This window comes from Sminthopsis crassicaudata, chromosome 2, assembly GCF_048593235.1.
Source record: "Sminthopsis crassicaudata isolate SCR6 chromosome 2, ASM4859323v1, whole genome shotgun sequence".
Taxonomy (NCBI): Eukaryota; Metazoa; Chordata; class Mammalia; order Dasyuromorphia; family Dasyuridae; genus Sminthopsis; species Sminthopsis crassicaudata.
Window position 1 is genome coordinate 574,056,848 of NC_133618.1, and position 16,986 is coordinate 574,073,833.

Here is a 16,986-nt window from a genome sequence, read left to right on the forward strand (position 1 = left end):
CTGGGTGGGGTCAGCTCAGTCCTGAAACTCACTGAAATCAATTCAAATTCTACCTCAAGCTGAAACCCATGGAGGAGGCAACCTAGGACTCCACTCACGGTCCCCTTCAGCTAAATCTCTCATTATAAAAAGAGCCAAACTAAAACCCTCTATTTGTGCAAAGGTTCCAAACATGCCAGCTCTATGTTTGGCATGCTAAAGGCCTCTATCCACTGGAATACTCTTTCCAGTGCCATCCTCTCTTTAGCCTCACATATTTCCCTAACCAGACTTTATGCCTCTCCGTCAGGATTTCTAACCTTACTTCCAATCCCCATAATAAACCCTTTTATCAATCTAAGGTTTTGGGTCTGTAAATTCTTTTACAGAGAACCTCTGCGCCATCAGGAGTCCCCAGAACTTCCTATCCTTACACCGAATCCCAAGGGGTTGCAGGGCAGCCAAACCCTTCCATTTGGTTCCCTGAACCCCGAACCTGCCACTAGACCTTATCATTTAGCTCCCTGACCACCAGAAACCATAATTTCATTTTGGTTCCCTAAATCTAAACATCATTAGGAGGAAGGATGAAATAAGGCACCTTCACAATAATTCTACCTACTTTTTGAAGTTTGAGAATAAAATAATATTTGTAAATTAAAAACTTGATAGTATTAGGTAAATCCTGGCTGTTATTATTATTATTGAAAATATTTTCACTGTTGTGCCAGCCACTTGGCTTTTGAAGTGATTATGGCTGCTATTAGCTGTATTATAGTTGAATGATTAGTTTAGAAAACCTAAGCTGCTCTTTTCAATGACTAGCACTAGAGGAATTAAGAGTTCAGACTACACTAGATGTGATACCTCATTCACTTACATTCAAAAATTACATTATGTTAAATAGGCTCTTCGTGAAAAGGAGGCATATTTCATATTTCCAATAAAATCTCAACTCAAACTTTGGGGAAGATAATGCTTATGTTGGGAACCTGCCCAACAAAGCAAGCCAAAGGAATCTTCCTTCCTACTATAGGCTATATCCAGGCAATAATGCTGAATGATTTTGACTTAATACACATCTTTTTAAAAACAAACAAACAAAAAAAAAAAAAAAAACCTTTAGAGATAATCTATCCTTTGAGTATCTCAAACTCAATTTATTCAAAACAGAATTCATCTCATTAATCCATTCTTCTTCCAAAGCACTTTAATTCTTCTAAGGGGACTACTATACTTCCAGTTATCCAAGTTGACAACACCAGTGTCATACTTGATTCTATACTTTTAACCCATTCATTCACTTACGCAATATTATTTCTGGTGCAACATCTTTCCCAGCCTCTTCCTCTTTCTAATAATTCATCTAGTTGCTCTCCTAGCCAGGACCTCATCACCCCTTTTGCTTAATATATCAATCACTTACCTAGTCATCCTGTATCCAATCAATTCCACTTGGAAAAACAGCATGTCAACTACAAGTCTTCTTGTAACCACTATCTTGTTCTCTATCGTTAAAGCTTCTGGGCTTTACCATCCATTCTGCTATTGTTGCCTACAAATCTCTGGGCCTCCTAATCCCCACCCCACAAACATATCCCACAAGGATCTTGGGACTTGAGACTTTCTATCTATACTGAAGCTGAACTTTTTACTCTTATGTGTATTTTCTCCTCTACTTAAAAGGATTTACTTTTTGAGTTAGGAAGTGTCTTTTTTTTCTATTTGTATCTCTAGTAGTTAACACAATGTCACACAGCAGGCACTTTATCTTTTTAGCCATCAATTCATTAAAGGTTCTCCTCCCTCTAATTCATTTATCTTCCACATAGCTGCAAAAGTGATTTTCCTTAATAACAGGCATGACTATCATTCCCCTTACTCAATAAATTCCAAAGGCTTCCTTTCACCAGTAGTATCTAGTGCAAACTTCTTTGCTTAGCATTCAAAGTCCTTTACAATCAGACCAAACTTGCTTTTCCAATCCTTTTACATATTACTCCTCTTCATTCATTTGAAAATCTAACAAAAGTAACCTTCTTACTATTCCTAAGAATTTGGTCATTTCCCATGCCTAGAAGGTATTCCTCCTCCATCCCTGTCTTCAAATGATAATTTCCTACAACACCCAGCTGGTATACCACCTTTCTACATAAGGCCTTTCCTGATCTCCCTCTTCACCTTCTAGTTCATTCTAAACCTTGACCAAATCACTTACCTCTGTTTTCCTCAGTTTCATTACCTGTTGGTGGGATAGGTGCTAGACCCTCTTCCCCAAATAAACTAATCAGAGACATCTTCAGGTACAAAGAGAAAACATTTATTTACTCCCTGCAGGGAGAAGAGGTCCAAGCACACCTGGGAAGCATTTCAGATGTGGACCAGAGAAGCTAGAAGCAGTAAAGCTAGTTAAATAGCAAAAGACCCAAGCTCTTTCATTGGATAGACTAAAAGGAAATAACCATCATTGACCAATAGTCTGCTTCCTGTGAGTCATGTTTTGATTCGGGAAACCTCTCTTCTAGAAGTCATTCATCTAGAACCCAGATTCCTTAATCCTATCTCACCCTAGAAAGCAACCCCCAACTCTGTTAAGTAACACTAATTAATCTTTCTATAGAGTTCAGCTGACACTAACCAAATTTTCTATAAAGCTGAACTAAAGTTAAGTACCACCACTACTTAACTTTCAAAAGAGCTGAATTAATGTTAAGTACCACTACTTAAGCCTTCTATAGATTTGAACTACCACCAATCAAACTTTCTATAGCTTTCCAGAAGCCTATTCAAGCCTAAAAGTTCTCCATTGTTTCAAAAGCCCCCCAAGACCAAAACTCTAGATCATAAAGGTAAGTACTCTGGCATAACCTACTTGCAGAACTCTTAATCTCATCTTGGAGTTTTTGTCCACTAAGAACCAAGCTCTCTTAGTGATCCAAAATAAACTTTTCTTTTTTAGAAAACTGAGTAAATTCCTTTTACTAAACCTGCTTATCTCACACATCCTAAGCCAGGATCCCCAACAATGTCACTTCTTGTCACTTCCTGTCCTTGACCTAGGGTCTTGGCCTTTAGAAACCTCTATAGAGAGGTTGCTAGAGAGATCATGTGACTTCCTGCAACCTGGGCCCAAGACATGATCTTCCAGTTTGGAAGACCTCTGGGAATAGGGTTCATGCGACTTAGGCCTAAAGTTTGACATACTCTATCTCATAGACTTTGAGAAAGCTTCATCTGGTTTCACTCACCTATAAAATGAGCTAAAGGAAATGATAAACCATTCCAATATCTCTTCCAAGAAATCCCCAAATAGGAATCGGACACAATGCAAACAACTGAACAGCAAATTTACTTTGAATTTTACACACCTGGTATTAAGGGATATTGTTGGGGGCGGTAGCCCCTTGATATTCCTTGTTTGATCTCCAACTTCCTTTGGGACTTGGACCTTTGATACAAGATCTGGTCAAACTAGTTTGGGCTATCTGAGCTGGGGTTTTACAGTCCCCATTCTAATCTGCTCAGATAGACCAAATGCCATCAGGAAATTCCTTTCCTGGAAGAGACTTCTGTCTGTCCCCAAAAGATAACAAGAGAATCCTTATCTTATTTACATCACTCTCAGGAACCTCCTTACATCACTGCATCTGAATGATTGTGCTCTTGTATAAAACAGAGTCCTCAAAAATCTATTCTTTGCAAAATTGGCCTTGTACCTTGCAGCCATTTTGCCCACTGGGTCGGTGTTTCCATTCTAATCAATCAAGACTATGTTTCCATACAGCATTAAGTAGCAAATTCATTTACTGCCAACCCAGCCCTTGGTTACTTTGGGGAAGGAAGGAGAGAGAGAAAAGGAACTGACTCATCTCAGTTTAGACCTCAGTTTACTCATCAATATGAGTATGTGCTGTTTTATATAAGTTCATTTAGAGCACAGACTCTTCTGATTTTTCACCTTTTCTATCCTTGACATAGCACAGTGTATGCTTAATGATATAATAATGCTGAATGACTGAATAATCTCTTCAGTTTGGGATGTTGGTCTTCAAAATCACATCCATAATGGCCTTCCCAGATTTCATGAATTTCTCCTAAAGTTGTACTCTCATGTATCATTATGAAATGGAAGGGATGCTGAATTCTTGGAGACTATGCCAGCAAGGCACAAGCTCTAACATATTTCAGGTTTGAAACTAGGATAAAATGATTACTCATATAACAACTAACAAAAAGAGGTTTGTTTGGCCCAAGCAGGGAAAGCATATTTAGAGCAGGGAAAGTATATGTCTCTAGGATATGGCCTTGAGTTAGTTTACTGAAGCTTTCCTTTGCTAGGGTTAGTCATGATACTGACTTAGATAGGACCCACTCCAAACATGTTTTTGCTTTTTTTTTTTTTTTTTTTTTTTTTTTTTTTTTTTTTTTTTTTTAATTCAGACACCTAAGAAGCTAAGTCCATGATCTAAACCTTAGTCCCTTAAGTCAATCAAATCTGGAAGATAATTTCAATTCCTTTTAAGGAAAAACTGGCTTAATCTGTATTGGGTAGGCCTTAGATTATTATTCTCACCATAATATGTTCTTTGATAGCAAAGTCCTTTTTTCCTGAAGGTACAGGGCTTTTTAAACTTTTTCCACTTGTAACCCCTTTTCACATAAGAAATTTTTACTCGACCCAAGATATATAAAATAGATATACAAATTAAATATGTGTTGATAATAAATTATAATTTTGTGACCTCTCCCATTCAATAGCAAGACCCCATATGGAGTCCCAATCCACTTTTTAAGAAGCTTTGTTCTAGTGCACAAGCTTTGTTCTGGTGCACCTTCCATCAAGTTAAATGACTAAAAGCAATCTTGACCTTGATGATTCAAAAGTCTGCCATACAATAGTAGAAGAGGAAAGGAAGAACTAATATAGAAGAACAAATAATAAAAACAAAGATAATGATCAATTTAATAACCTAATAATAAAGCTCTTTAATAAAGAGCAAATTGCAATAGGAGAACAAAGTCTAAAAATCCCCAATCTCAACATATCCTTTCCTTACCTTCAGAAGAACTGAGTTCCCTAAACACTAAACCTAAACCTACCTGGGCCATGTGATACCAAATTTTTACATTTCACAATGAGACATCAATGTAAAGATAGCACTAGAAAAATCAGGGCCATAGCAAAAACGTTTTTACCTACTGCACAGTCAGTAGCTACATAGCACAGGTTAAGTATATATCTAAATGAAGAAAAATAATCAAAAGACCATTACTATCTTGCAAATAGCCTATCCCAGTACTAGAGCTAATATCAAAAACTATTCTATACTTACTGTCTTCTTTAGGATCCCTTTGTAAGAACCATGCCTATGTGTGAAGGAGCAGATCAATTCTCCTAAAGACCCCACAATTGTGAATTATAACACCCCTGAAGGAATTGCAAATCAGCCTTTACTGACACAAATGTGGCTTGTGGATTGGGAATGAAATAAATTGGAGGCAAAAGGGAAGAGGAGGGAAGTCAAAAAAATGCAACTGACTCTCAGTCTCCTTGTATCATTATCATCCTCTCACATGAAGGTTTGTTTGCTGATCCCCAGCAACCACTAGCATGTGGCTCCTGTGACACCCAGCAACCATTAGGTTTTTCCAGTAATATCCCTTGGCCCATCAGCTGGGATTTTCTCACTCTGGGGGACCCATAAAAGAAAAAGGATATTAAATCTTTCCTCTTGTAGAGGCTTCTTCTGGGGAAGTGCCCTCCTTCTTACATAAGAGCAGTATTTCTTGCCAGAAACGCATATTTTGTCTCCCACCACAGTTGCCTTTTGCAGGAACCATGGAAAAAAGCCCAGTCCCTTGATGTTGAATATCTTCTTGTGTAAGATAGGGAATAATTAAATTTATTCACTTAAAAAGAGGTTAGTAGGCCATGTGTCTAAATCCCATGACTTCTAAAACCTTGAAGGAAAGAATTATAAGAATTATGTGCATCCTAGAGTGAACAACTGACACAAAGGTAAATTCTGATCCAAGAACAGAAATGATTTCTTTAACCTTATTTACATACACTCCCTATTATATATAGGCAAGGACTAATAGATATGTATCTGCAGATAAGAGAGAATTAGAGCTCTGCTAGTACAATTTAAGCTTGATTAAGGTACTGACTGATGCCTAGGCCTCCAAGAAGGATAATCAAATTGAACTATGTTGCCAAATTAAATAATGGGGAAAAGAAGAAAAACAGACCCAAGATAACAGCTCTCTTGATGGTCTAAAAAAACCTTTTTCTCCCATGGATCCCGTATTTGATAAAGGTAAAGAGGTTTATTCAAGAACTAGTATTGAGAAGAGAGGTCTTGCTAAATGCTACTGAACTGCCACTTTCCCATGTGAAGAACAGAGTGCTACAAAACATGACTTCTTGACACCTACTTCCAAACCAAGCTCAGCCCCTGACTCCAGCCTATTTTTTCATCTCTATCCCAGCAGCCTTCTCACACTGGCAGGTCCTATAAGCTTATGGACACCTTCTTACATGATGAGCTTCTCTACAGAACCCTGACTTGAGAAAGTCCTTTCTCCACCAAGCTCACTTCGAAGCCTGCTAAACCTCTAACTCAGATAGATCACTTCTCTACCTGCTCTGAGTTATTCAAACCTCTGCTATCACTGTCATCCCTTCCAGTTCCCTTGCAAGTGTAGATTTTTCCTATTGGAAAATAAGGTGGATGCTCATCAGTTGGGGAATGGCTGAATAAATTATGGTATATGAAGGCAATAGATTATTGTTCTATAAAAAAAATGATGAGAAGGCTGATTTCAGAAAATTCTGGAAAGACTTATATGAACTGATGCTGATAAAATAAGCAGAACCAGGATAACGTACACAGTAACAAGATTATGTTGATAATCACATAATTTTGATGAACTGGGCTCTTTTCAACAATCCAAATCCTGGTCAAAAGCACCCCTTTGAATTCCAATAGGAGAACTGGGCTCTCCCAGCCCCCATCAGATCTGAGACAACTTGGGACTCCACCCACGGGCCCCTTTAGCTAAATCTCTCATTATAAAAGAGCCAAGCTGGAGTCCTTTCTTTGCAGAGGTTGCCCTATGCCTAGCATGCCAAAGGTCTCTGACCACTGGAATAATATTTCCAGTGCCTCTTTACCTAGCACCTTTTACTAACTAGACTTTAATCTTACTTCCAAACCCCATAATAAGCTTCTTTTATCAATCTTAAAAAAAAAAAAAAAAAAAAATACTGTGAATCAAGGCAATTCCAACAGACTTGGGGTGGAAAATGTCAACTGCATCCAGAGAGAGTTTGATGGAGACTGAATGTGGGTTGAAGCATAGTATTTTCTCTTTTTTGTTTGTTTATTTTTTCTTTCTCATGTTTTTTCCCCCTTTTTGGTCTTTTTTTTTTCTTTTTTCTTTTTTTTTAACAAGATGACAAATGTGGAAATATGTTTAAAAGTATAGCATATATTTAACCTATATATCAGATTGCTCACTGTCTTGGGGACTGGGCTTTTTTGTCATAGAATTATTAACTTTTTCCCTGGAACACACAAGATCCCTCCCATTCATAAGAGAGGCTATGAAAGATAAAATATCATACTTTCTTACTTAACAGCTGCTAGGCCTTGTGTTCCTCCACATTTTATCTTTTTAAAAAGTTATTCCAACTACATTAGTAACCCATTTACTGTTTCCAAAGCCCATATCTGCAAACACACTAGAAATGAAATATATCCCTTAAGTCAATTTCAATACTCACTAAAATAAAGACAGAGGCACAGAGAGAGACAGGGACAGAAACAGAACAATAAGACATTTGTGGAAAACATTTTCAATAGAAACTAGGGTTGGTCAAAAGAAATAAACACTGTTGTACTTTTCTATTGAGATGGAATAGCATTCCACTACCTGTAACACAAATTCTCTTATGACTTTTATTTACTTTAAAAAAAAAGAAAAGAAAAGAAAAAGTGTGTATTTTGGAAAAGAGATTCAAAGTGATTTCTTTGAGCTATGGATTGCAAACTTTTTAAAAATTCAGTTTAATAGAATGTGGAAATGACATAACTTTTACACTCACTAAGTATAAGAGGAAAAAGAGAAATCCCACTAGGTTGTAACCATGATTACAAGCACTACTATATTTTTCAAATGACTTTCTCCTTTTAAAAAAGAAAATAATAGGGACATCTCTTATCAGTAACCATAAAAACAACATTCATTCCTAGTCTCTTTCCTTTCCTTGACCATTAGAATAGAATGGAATGTTTCTGTTTTCATTATTCTAATTCATTATTTCTAATAAATAAATATACCTGATTCTACATATACCTAACCACACTAATTAGGCAGAAAGGTAAGAGGCCAGTCACCTAAAATGGTGAATCATCCTCAGGAACCAGCTGCCAAGCAGTCAATTCTCTATTCCTACCCATCTGACTCTGCCATTACTCTTACCCTTTTGTCACTCATTATATAACACAAATACATAGATCTCTGTGGCAGTGAATGAGAAATAGGGAAACAATGAGCTGACCTTAGAGTCAAGTCAGGTGACTTGAATTCAAGTCCCTTCTTCATCACATATTAGCCATGTGAACTTGGTCTTTAATAATAGAAAGTCATATTTATATACTGTTTTTTGCCTGATAGTTGTACTGGTACTGCATATACAACTTAAAAAAAAATCATGTCTCTAATACACTGGATTTTTTTTTTTATTACAGCTTTTTACTTACAAGATATATTCATGGGTAATTTTTCAGCATTGACTCTTGCAAAACCTTCTGTTCCAACTTTTCCCCTCCTTCCCCCATTCCAGATGGCAGGTAGACCAATACATATTAAATATGTTAAAGTATATGTTAAATACAATATATGTATACATATCCATACAGTTATTTTGCTGCACAAGAAAAATCGGACTTAGAAATAAGGTAAAATTATCCTGAAAAGGAAATAAAAAATGTAAGCAGACAAAAACAGAAGGATCGGAAATGCTATGGTGTGGTTCACACTCATTTCCCAGAGTTCTTTCGCTGGGTGTAGCTGGTTCTTTTCATTATTGAACAAATGGAACTGATTTGGTTCATCTCATTGTGGGAGAGGGCCATGTCCATCAGAATTGATCATCATACAGTATTGTTGATGAAGTATATAATGATCTCCTGGTCCTGCTCATTTCACTCAGCATCAGTTCATGTAAGTCTCTCCAGGCCTTTCTGAAATCATCCTGCTGGTCATTTCTTACAGAACAACAATATTCCATAACATTCATATACCACAATTTATTCAGCCATTCTTCAATTGATGGGCATCCATTAAATTTCCAGTTTCTAGCCACTATAAAAAGGGCTACCAAAAATAACTGTGCATACTCTTTGATCCAACAATGCTACTACTGGGCTTATATCCCAAATAACTGAATTTACCCAACCATTCTCCATTCTCCAATTGATGGGCATCCCCTCAGTTTCCAGTTTCTGGCCACTACAAAGAGGACTGCCACAAATATTTTTGCATATATAGGTCTCTTTCACTTCTTTAAAACCTCATTGAGATATAAGCCCAGTAGTAATACTGCTACATCAAAGGGTATGCACAGTTTGACAACTTTTTGATCATAGTTCCAAATTGTTCTCCAGAATGCCTGAATGTATTCACAATTCTACCAACGACATATCAGTATTCCAGTTTTCCCACATCCCCTCCAACATTCAGCATTACCTTTTCCTGTCATCCCAACCAATTTGAGAGGTGTGTAGTGGTATCTCAGAGTTGTCTTAATTTGCATCTCTCTGAATAATAATGACTTGGAGCATCTTTTCATATGGCTAGAAATAGTTTCAATTTCTTTATCTCAAAATTGTCTATTCATATACACTGGATATTTTTATTGAAGATTTATAGAAAAAAAATTTATAGAAATACATAGACAAACATCATATAGGATGAAATGTGATATATACTTTCTGTACTGTAGCAGTAGAGACGATTCCCTACCTTAATTAGATCACAAAGCTTTCCTTATAATAAACTTGTGAAGCAGGCCTTATTATCACTATTTTATGGAGAGGGAAAGAAAGTGATTTGCTCAAGAGTCATATAGTCATATGAGCTAGTAGTTATATAGCTGAGTGTCTGACTCGGGATTCAAACTCAAGAACATTTATCAAGTATTTATTTTGTGTCAGACATTGAGATATTCAAGACCTGTTATTTATACTATACATATAATCTTGGCCTCTCTTTTAGTTGTGTATATCACTGAGTCTCAGTTTCCCAATCTGTAGTATAGAAATAACAATACTTATACAAGCTAGGTTTAACTAGAAAATTTTTTTACCTGGGGTAAAAACTGTGCAAGTGGGAAGGGTTAGGAGGCACGACCTTGAAACCATAGGTTTATTCAACTTTTGAGAGATGATCAGGTGGCTCTTGTCACCAGAGAAATTAAGGGGAAAGGCAGGCCCAAAAGGAATATGCCATAGTGACAAGACCTTGAGAGTTGAACTGTGTAGGCTAATAAAGGGTTACATGATGAATGCAGGAATAAAAATGGTCACAAAACCTAGGAGAAAGTACATAGTCCAGGGGCAGCTAAGTGGTGCAGTGGATAGAGCACCAGCCTTGCCCGAGTTCAAATCTGGTCTCAGACACTTAACATTTCCTAGCTGTGTGACCCTGGGCAAGTCACTTAACCCCAGCCTCAGGGGAAAAAGAAAAAAAAAAAAAGTACACAGTCCATCCCCACATCAATCAATGTCCTAGAACAAAACTAGTCTAAGCAAGTCGTTTATGGTTTTGCTATCTATAGGACTCTTCCCCCACACACACATACCCTTTGGTTTATTTTTTATTAATTTTATAATTATAATTTTTTGATAATACATATGCATGAGTAATTTTTTTTTACAACATTATCCCTTGTATTCATTTTTCCAAATTTTCCCCTCCCTCCCTCGATGACAGGCAATCCCATACATATTAAATGTGTTACAGTATAACCTAGATACAATATATGTGTGTAAATCCAATTTTCTTGTTGCATGGTAAGAATTGGATTCCGAAGGTATAAGTAACCTAAGTAGAAAGACAGTAGTGCAAACAGTTTACATTCAATTCCCAGTGTTCCTTCTCTGGGTTTAGTTGTTTCTGTCCATCATTGATCAACTGGAAGTGAGTTGGATCTTCTCTATGTTGAAGATATCCACTTCAATCAGAATGTATCTTCATTTTTGTTGAAGTGTATAGTAATTTTCTGGTTCTGCTCATTTCACTCAGCATCAGTTCATGTAAGTCTCTCCAAGCCTCTCTGTATTCCTCCTGTTGGTCATTTCTTACAGAACAATAATATTCCATAACATTCATATACCATAATTTACCCAACCATTCTCCAGTTGATGGACATCCATTCATTTTCCAGTTTCTAGCCACTACAAAAAGGGCTGCCACAAACATTTTGGCACATACAGGTCCCTTTCCCATCTTTACTATTTCTTTGGGATATAAGCCCAGTAGTAGCACTGCTGGATCACAGGGTATGCACAGTTTGATAACTTATTGGGCATAATTCCAGATTGCTCTCCAGAATGGTTGGATTCTTTCACAACTCCACCAACAATGCACCAGTGTCCCAGTTTTCCCACATCCCCTTCGACATTCATCATTATTTGTTCCTGTCATTTTAGCCAATCTGACAGGTGTGTAGTGATGTCTCAGAGTTGTCTTAATTTGCATTTCTCTGATCAGTAGTGATTTGGAACACTCTTTCATATGAGTGAATATAGTTTCAATTTCATCATCTGAAAATTGTCTTTTCATATCCTTTGACCATTTATCAATTGGAGAATTATCTATAGGACTCAAATCAAATTAGCACATAAAGTACCTTTTGAAATTATAAAATGATATGTAAAAATGAACAATGAGAAAAAAAAGCATGCCACAGTGGATAGAGGGCCAACTTTAGGTCCAGAAAGACCTGGTTTTGAGTTCTGCCTCTAGCTCAAATTAGCAGTGTGACAATTTTCTATTACCCCAGACAATTCTCTAGGACCACAAATTACTGACACAATGTCAATCTATATCGAAGAAAGAGGGTTTCACATTGGAAATTAACATAATATGAAGTCCTAGGTCCAGATCAAAAAAAATATGGATTTGTATCATTACCATTATATACATCAATGGATCTGTGATCTCATCAAGTACTGAAAGTATTCCCTGAAGGTTTCACCTTATAATTTTAGATATGTCTCTTTTTCCTGAGTTTTTCTTTTGTCTTTGTTCTCTTATAAAGTCTTCACAGAAAAACTACCCAAAAGGCTGGAGGTCTTTAGTTGTTTTAGTAAACCATAAAAAACTATATATTTGGGCTGTCTGTGTATTGTTACTTCTTAATCTTGCTCTATGATCAATATTGTTTGTTTCCTTTTCCAACAACATGATCTCCAATCTTGAAAAGAGAATCCAGAGGTCATCTAGTTCAATTCCCACATGAACAAGAATCTTCTTCCTCTATGTTATACACAACAAGTCAATATCCACCCTTTACTTGAAGACTTCCCCTAAAAGAGAACCATTTGACTCTTGTTTACCCTTAATGGTCCCAAAGTTTTCCTTAATACTAATCATGCATCTCCTACATATGTAAAATGCTATACAAAATCCTTAAGATACATGACAAATCTATAAAAAGCAGCCAAAGAATACAAGCAATAAAAATCCAATGGCTAAAAACTGTCTATTGGTCAAGTATGACATGTATTTGGATGGAGAGTTCACTTAATTAATCCATGGGTACACATCTGTCTTGAACAGGTGATGAAGAAAGACAATGAGGCAGACCCAGAATTGAGGAAAAAAAAACAAAAACCCTGGAGAAAATGAGTCTACTTTTAACAAACACAAACTGCTTTATTTAATAAAAATTTAATATATTATTGTTGACTTTCTAAAATAAAAGTTCAATTAAAACAATAATGTATTTATGGTTGTATTATATAGTTCTGAATCATCAAATATAATATAGTAGGAGAAGAATCAAAATTGTGACTGGTCCAAGAGGAAATGGAGAAAAGCATTATGGAATTAAATAGGCTATAGCATATAGCCAGTGATGTCTTACATAATGTAAAAGGTCACAACTGTTGCTATCATCATCATTATTATATGAACGACCATGTTTCACAATATATAGAGAAATGGCCCTAAAATTTGGATTAACTCAGTTCCAAGTCCTGCTTCCAACATATACTTATGGAAATCTGGGCAAATTAGAACATATCAGACAATTTTCTCAGACTATAAGTTTCAGAAAGCGTATGCATCTTCATTTGCACAAATAAGTTTTTTCTCCTTTTTTATGATCTCATTGGAATACAGGACCAGTAGAGTCACTGCTGGATCAAAGCATATACACAGTTTGATAGCTCTTTGGGCATAATTCCAAATTGCTCTCCAGAAGAGTTGGATCAGTTCACAACTCCACCAATTATGTATTAGTGTCCCAGTTTATAGTATAATTAGATATAACCCACAATTAATAGTGTAATTAGATAACACAAAAGATTGGGGAAAAAATACAAACTTTCATTAGCTGAAACAGGTGAGAAGAATTAATTGATTCCTAGTGAGAGAGATTAACAGGTCAGGGCTGAATCTGTAGCACAAATCCTCAAGAGACCATTTTTCTCTGGTCCTCTGAGCAGCTCATCCATATGAATGAACATAGTCCCACAAGAAACATTCAAAGTAACATACACAAGACAGGGTGACTTCTTTGTATAAATGGCAAATCAGTTGAATACAAATACACATGTGGGAAGAGAAGCAATTATCCAACCTATATCATCAGATCCAAATTCAGGGTTCATTCCCCAATACTCATTTATTCTGCAATATCCAAGTCACAAGAACAGATTTAAGGGAATAACAGAAGTCCCAATCTGAGCAGAAATGCTAGTTCACTTTCCCATACAGAAGTAGCACCACTTTGCTCCTTTACACAACCCACTTGCACTTTGTTATTCTAAAAAAGAGAACAGAAAAGGAAAAAAAAATGTCTGAGATGGATCTGAATTCAGATCTTCCTAATTCCAGTGCTCTATTTGGGACCCCCTGAGTAGGAAAGCAGCTGTATTACATCTATTTTTCTAATTAAGAGAAATTGAGCTGATCAAAACTTTTTTTTAGTTCTCTTAGTACTTAAGAGTTTACATACTCCACTATTAGTTATACAGTTGCTCATAATACTTAGAATTATTTTGTTATTTCTTTTAGGTATGTTTTGTTCCCCTAACTAGCCTATAAGACCCTTCAATATAGGATCTATATGTGATATACCTCATACATTCTTATTGATAATAAATTTTATTCTTTAAAGCACTGTCTTTCTCTTAGAAGTTGGTCTATTTCTTGTCACTGAGGTGACTAAATGGACAGAATGCTAGGCCTGGTAGGAAGATTCATCTTCACGAGTTCAAATTTAAACTCACAAACTGTGAAACTGGGCAAGTCATTTAACTTTATGTGCTTCAGTTTTGTCATCTGTAAAATGAGCACTCTAGCATCTTTGCCAAAAAAAAAAAAAAAAAAAAAAAGGGAGGGGGGAATCACAAAGAATTGGATTCAATTGAAAATGACTAAACAACAATTATTTGGGATGAATTTCTATTATCTTTTATCTTCAATATGCTTCCAAAATTATTCATCACCTGAGTGCACAGTTCTTCGAGCTCTATAATTAAAGTTATTTTTAAATGCAAAAAAATAGGGAGGAAGGGGTTTCTTTTCCTGGAAATCATAATTATTCTTGTCCATCTTTTTTTTAAAAAAGATCCCTTCATTGGTCATCGTCTTATCAACATGCCTTTAAAATTCAAAATGAAAATAAAGAATACAGAATGAAAAACTTGGAATATTAGTTTAAAGGGCCTTTAGAAGTCAATTTTCATCCAGAAAATTGTACAAATGATTAAAATTATTTTACAAATGAGGAAACTGAGGTCCAGAATAAGTAAATGATTACCCAATACAGTTATCAGTTAATGGGGAATTTTTACATATCTCCAACCACAATACTAGAATACAAGTCTCCATATTCCCTTTTCAACGTTGTTCTTTCTTCCAATACTGTGGTAATTTTGAATAAAATAACCATAATTCAGAAGTGAAAACTGGAAGGATAATAAAATTTTGAATGTTATCTACTGTCCCAACCTTTCAGTACTTTTTTTTTTTCTTCCACAGCTGTATCTTTTTCTACTATACTAAATTCTGTTGGGGTATTTTTTGGACCAGATAAGTATATATCTATTCAGCATTTCAACTGCAAAATGTAGCTTCTGCTACTAAAATTTGTTGTATGTTCTTACTTCTCAAGTGGAGCATTCTAGAACATAACCATAAACTGATGTTTTAATATAATTCATTTTACTCAGTTCAGTTACCTGAATTGTCTTATTACTATCATTTCTCCAAACCCTTCCACTTTGGAGTAGTTCAACTTTTCCCTCTTGATTTGCCAGCTAAAAACTAACTCTAACTACCAAACTAAAACTTGGATGATTCTTTTGTTGTGGTTCCCTTGGTGACTTCCTCCCTTTCATTCCTTTCTAAAGCTTATACTTTTGGAAGCACCTCAGTTGTCTAGTGGTTCACCATCGTCATCCAGATATATACAAAGAGCAATTTCTCTAGGTATCTTTCACTAGAGTGGTTAAGTAGTAGCAGAATGCGGTACACTCCCACACTACAGTACACTTTACTTGGGACAGCAGCCCGACCTTCAGCAGAGTTCAAAGTTCATTACAAAGGTTTCCGTGAGAAAGTGGATTTTTTTCCAGAAGGGAGAGGGGAGATGTAATGTTTTTACATCCTTACTTGAAGCAAATAAATATTCCTTTAGAACTCATATTGTCTCATTCAGAAAAACATGGAATGGGGGAGGGGCAGGTGATGAGGGAAAGTGGAAGGAAAGGGAAGTAGGAATGGGGGAAAGTAGAAATGAGGAGCGGGAGAAAGCAGAAGAGGAAAAGTGAGAGGGAGAGAGAAGAAGAGAAGGAAGAAGAGTGACAGAAAAGAAAGGGATGGTAACAGGGGAGAGGAAGAGTAAAAGGGAGAGAGGGTAAGAGAGGAAGGAAGGGGAAAAGGAAGAGTGAGAGAAAGAAAAGAGGAGAGAGCAAGAGCGGGAGAGAGAGGAGGAGGAGGGAAAGAGGCGGCTATACCAACAGCATCTCCAGACCAGGTGTCCACTGATCTCCACCTCCCACAACCCTCAAAAGCGCCAAGTTCCTCCTCTCTCATTCTCAATACTACCCACACCCCTCCCCCCCCAGGTGTTTTTTCAATCCCCAAAACGCGCCCAATCCGAATCTCCCCTCCCAAGTGCCCCCACCCACCCCTGGCCCACTAGCCCGGGGCGGGGTCACGTGGGTGGCCAGGGACGAGGCCGCAGGCTCCCTTTTAAGGATTAAAAGTGGGAGGTGAGGAGAGCTAAGGAGAAGGAAGCCGAGCAGGGAGGACCCTCCCTCCACCGCAGCCGCCCAGCCAGGGCTGAGGAGGATTCACGATTCAGGGAAGGTACCCCCGAAAGGAGGGAGGTCGCGGCAATGCCCGGCTCTGGAGGGTCTTTTTTGGAGGATGTGAGCGGCGGCCCCGCTGGGCCCCGGCCTCCCCCCACGTCAGGACCCCTCCCCGGCGGCTCCCCCATCCTACCTGACTAGCTTTGTGGAACTGCTTTTTCAGTCCAGCCATAGACATTGTGGACCGCGCGTGGAGCCAAACGGCGCCCCGACCCTCAGGGAAAGGGGGGCGCCGGGGGACAGGGGGGCCGGGGAGGGGGACTGTGCGGTCCCGGGAGCGGAGCGGACGCCCGGACCAGCCGCCCCGCTGCTCTCTGCCCGACCCCCCGCCTGTCACTGTCACGGCCGCGAGCCACACACTCTCACTCCTTCGCAGGTACGCAAATGAGAA

At 37.5% G+C, this 16,986-nt stretch overlaps 1 protein-coding gene across 4 annotated transcripts in view; it reads right to left on the minus strand.

Annotated features, from left to right (window-relative positions):
* The window catches only part of SH3GL3 (SH3 domain containing GRB2 like 3, endophilin A3), a 134,434-nt gene extending 117,470 nt beyond the window's left edge, over positions 1-16,964 (minus strand). The window contains exon 1 of one of the 4 annotated variants that reach the window (XM_074295272.1): positions 16,729-16,964. Coding sequence is in view for 2 of the 4 variants with exons in the window: in XM_074295275.1 (XP_074151376.1) it covers positions 16,729-16,773 (45 nt within the window). In the remaining 2 variants the exon portion in view is untranslated. The remainder of the gene's footprint in view (positions 1-16,728) is intronic. The other 3 variants (XM_074295275.1, XM_074295273.1, XM_074295271.1) reach the window with 3 other exon arrangements.
* Positions 16,965-16,986: the final 22 nt, after the last annotated feature.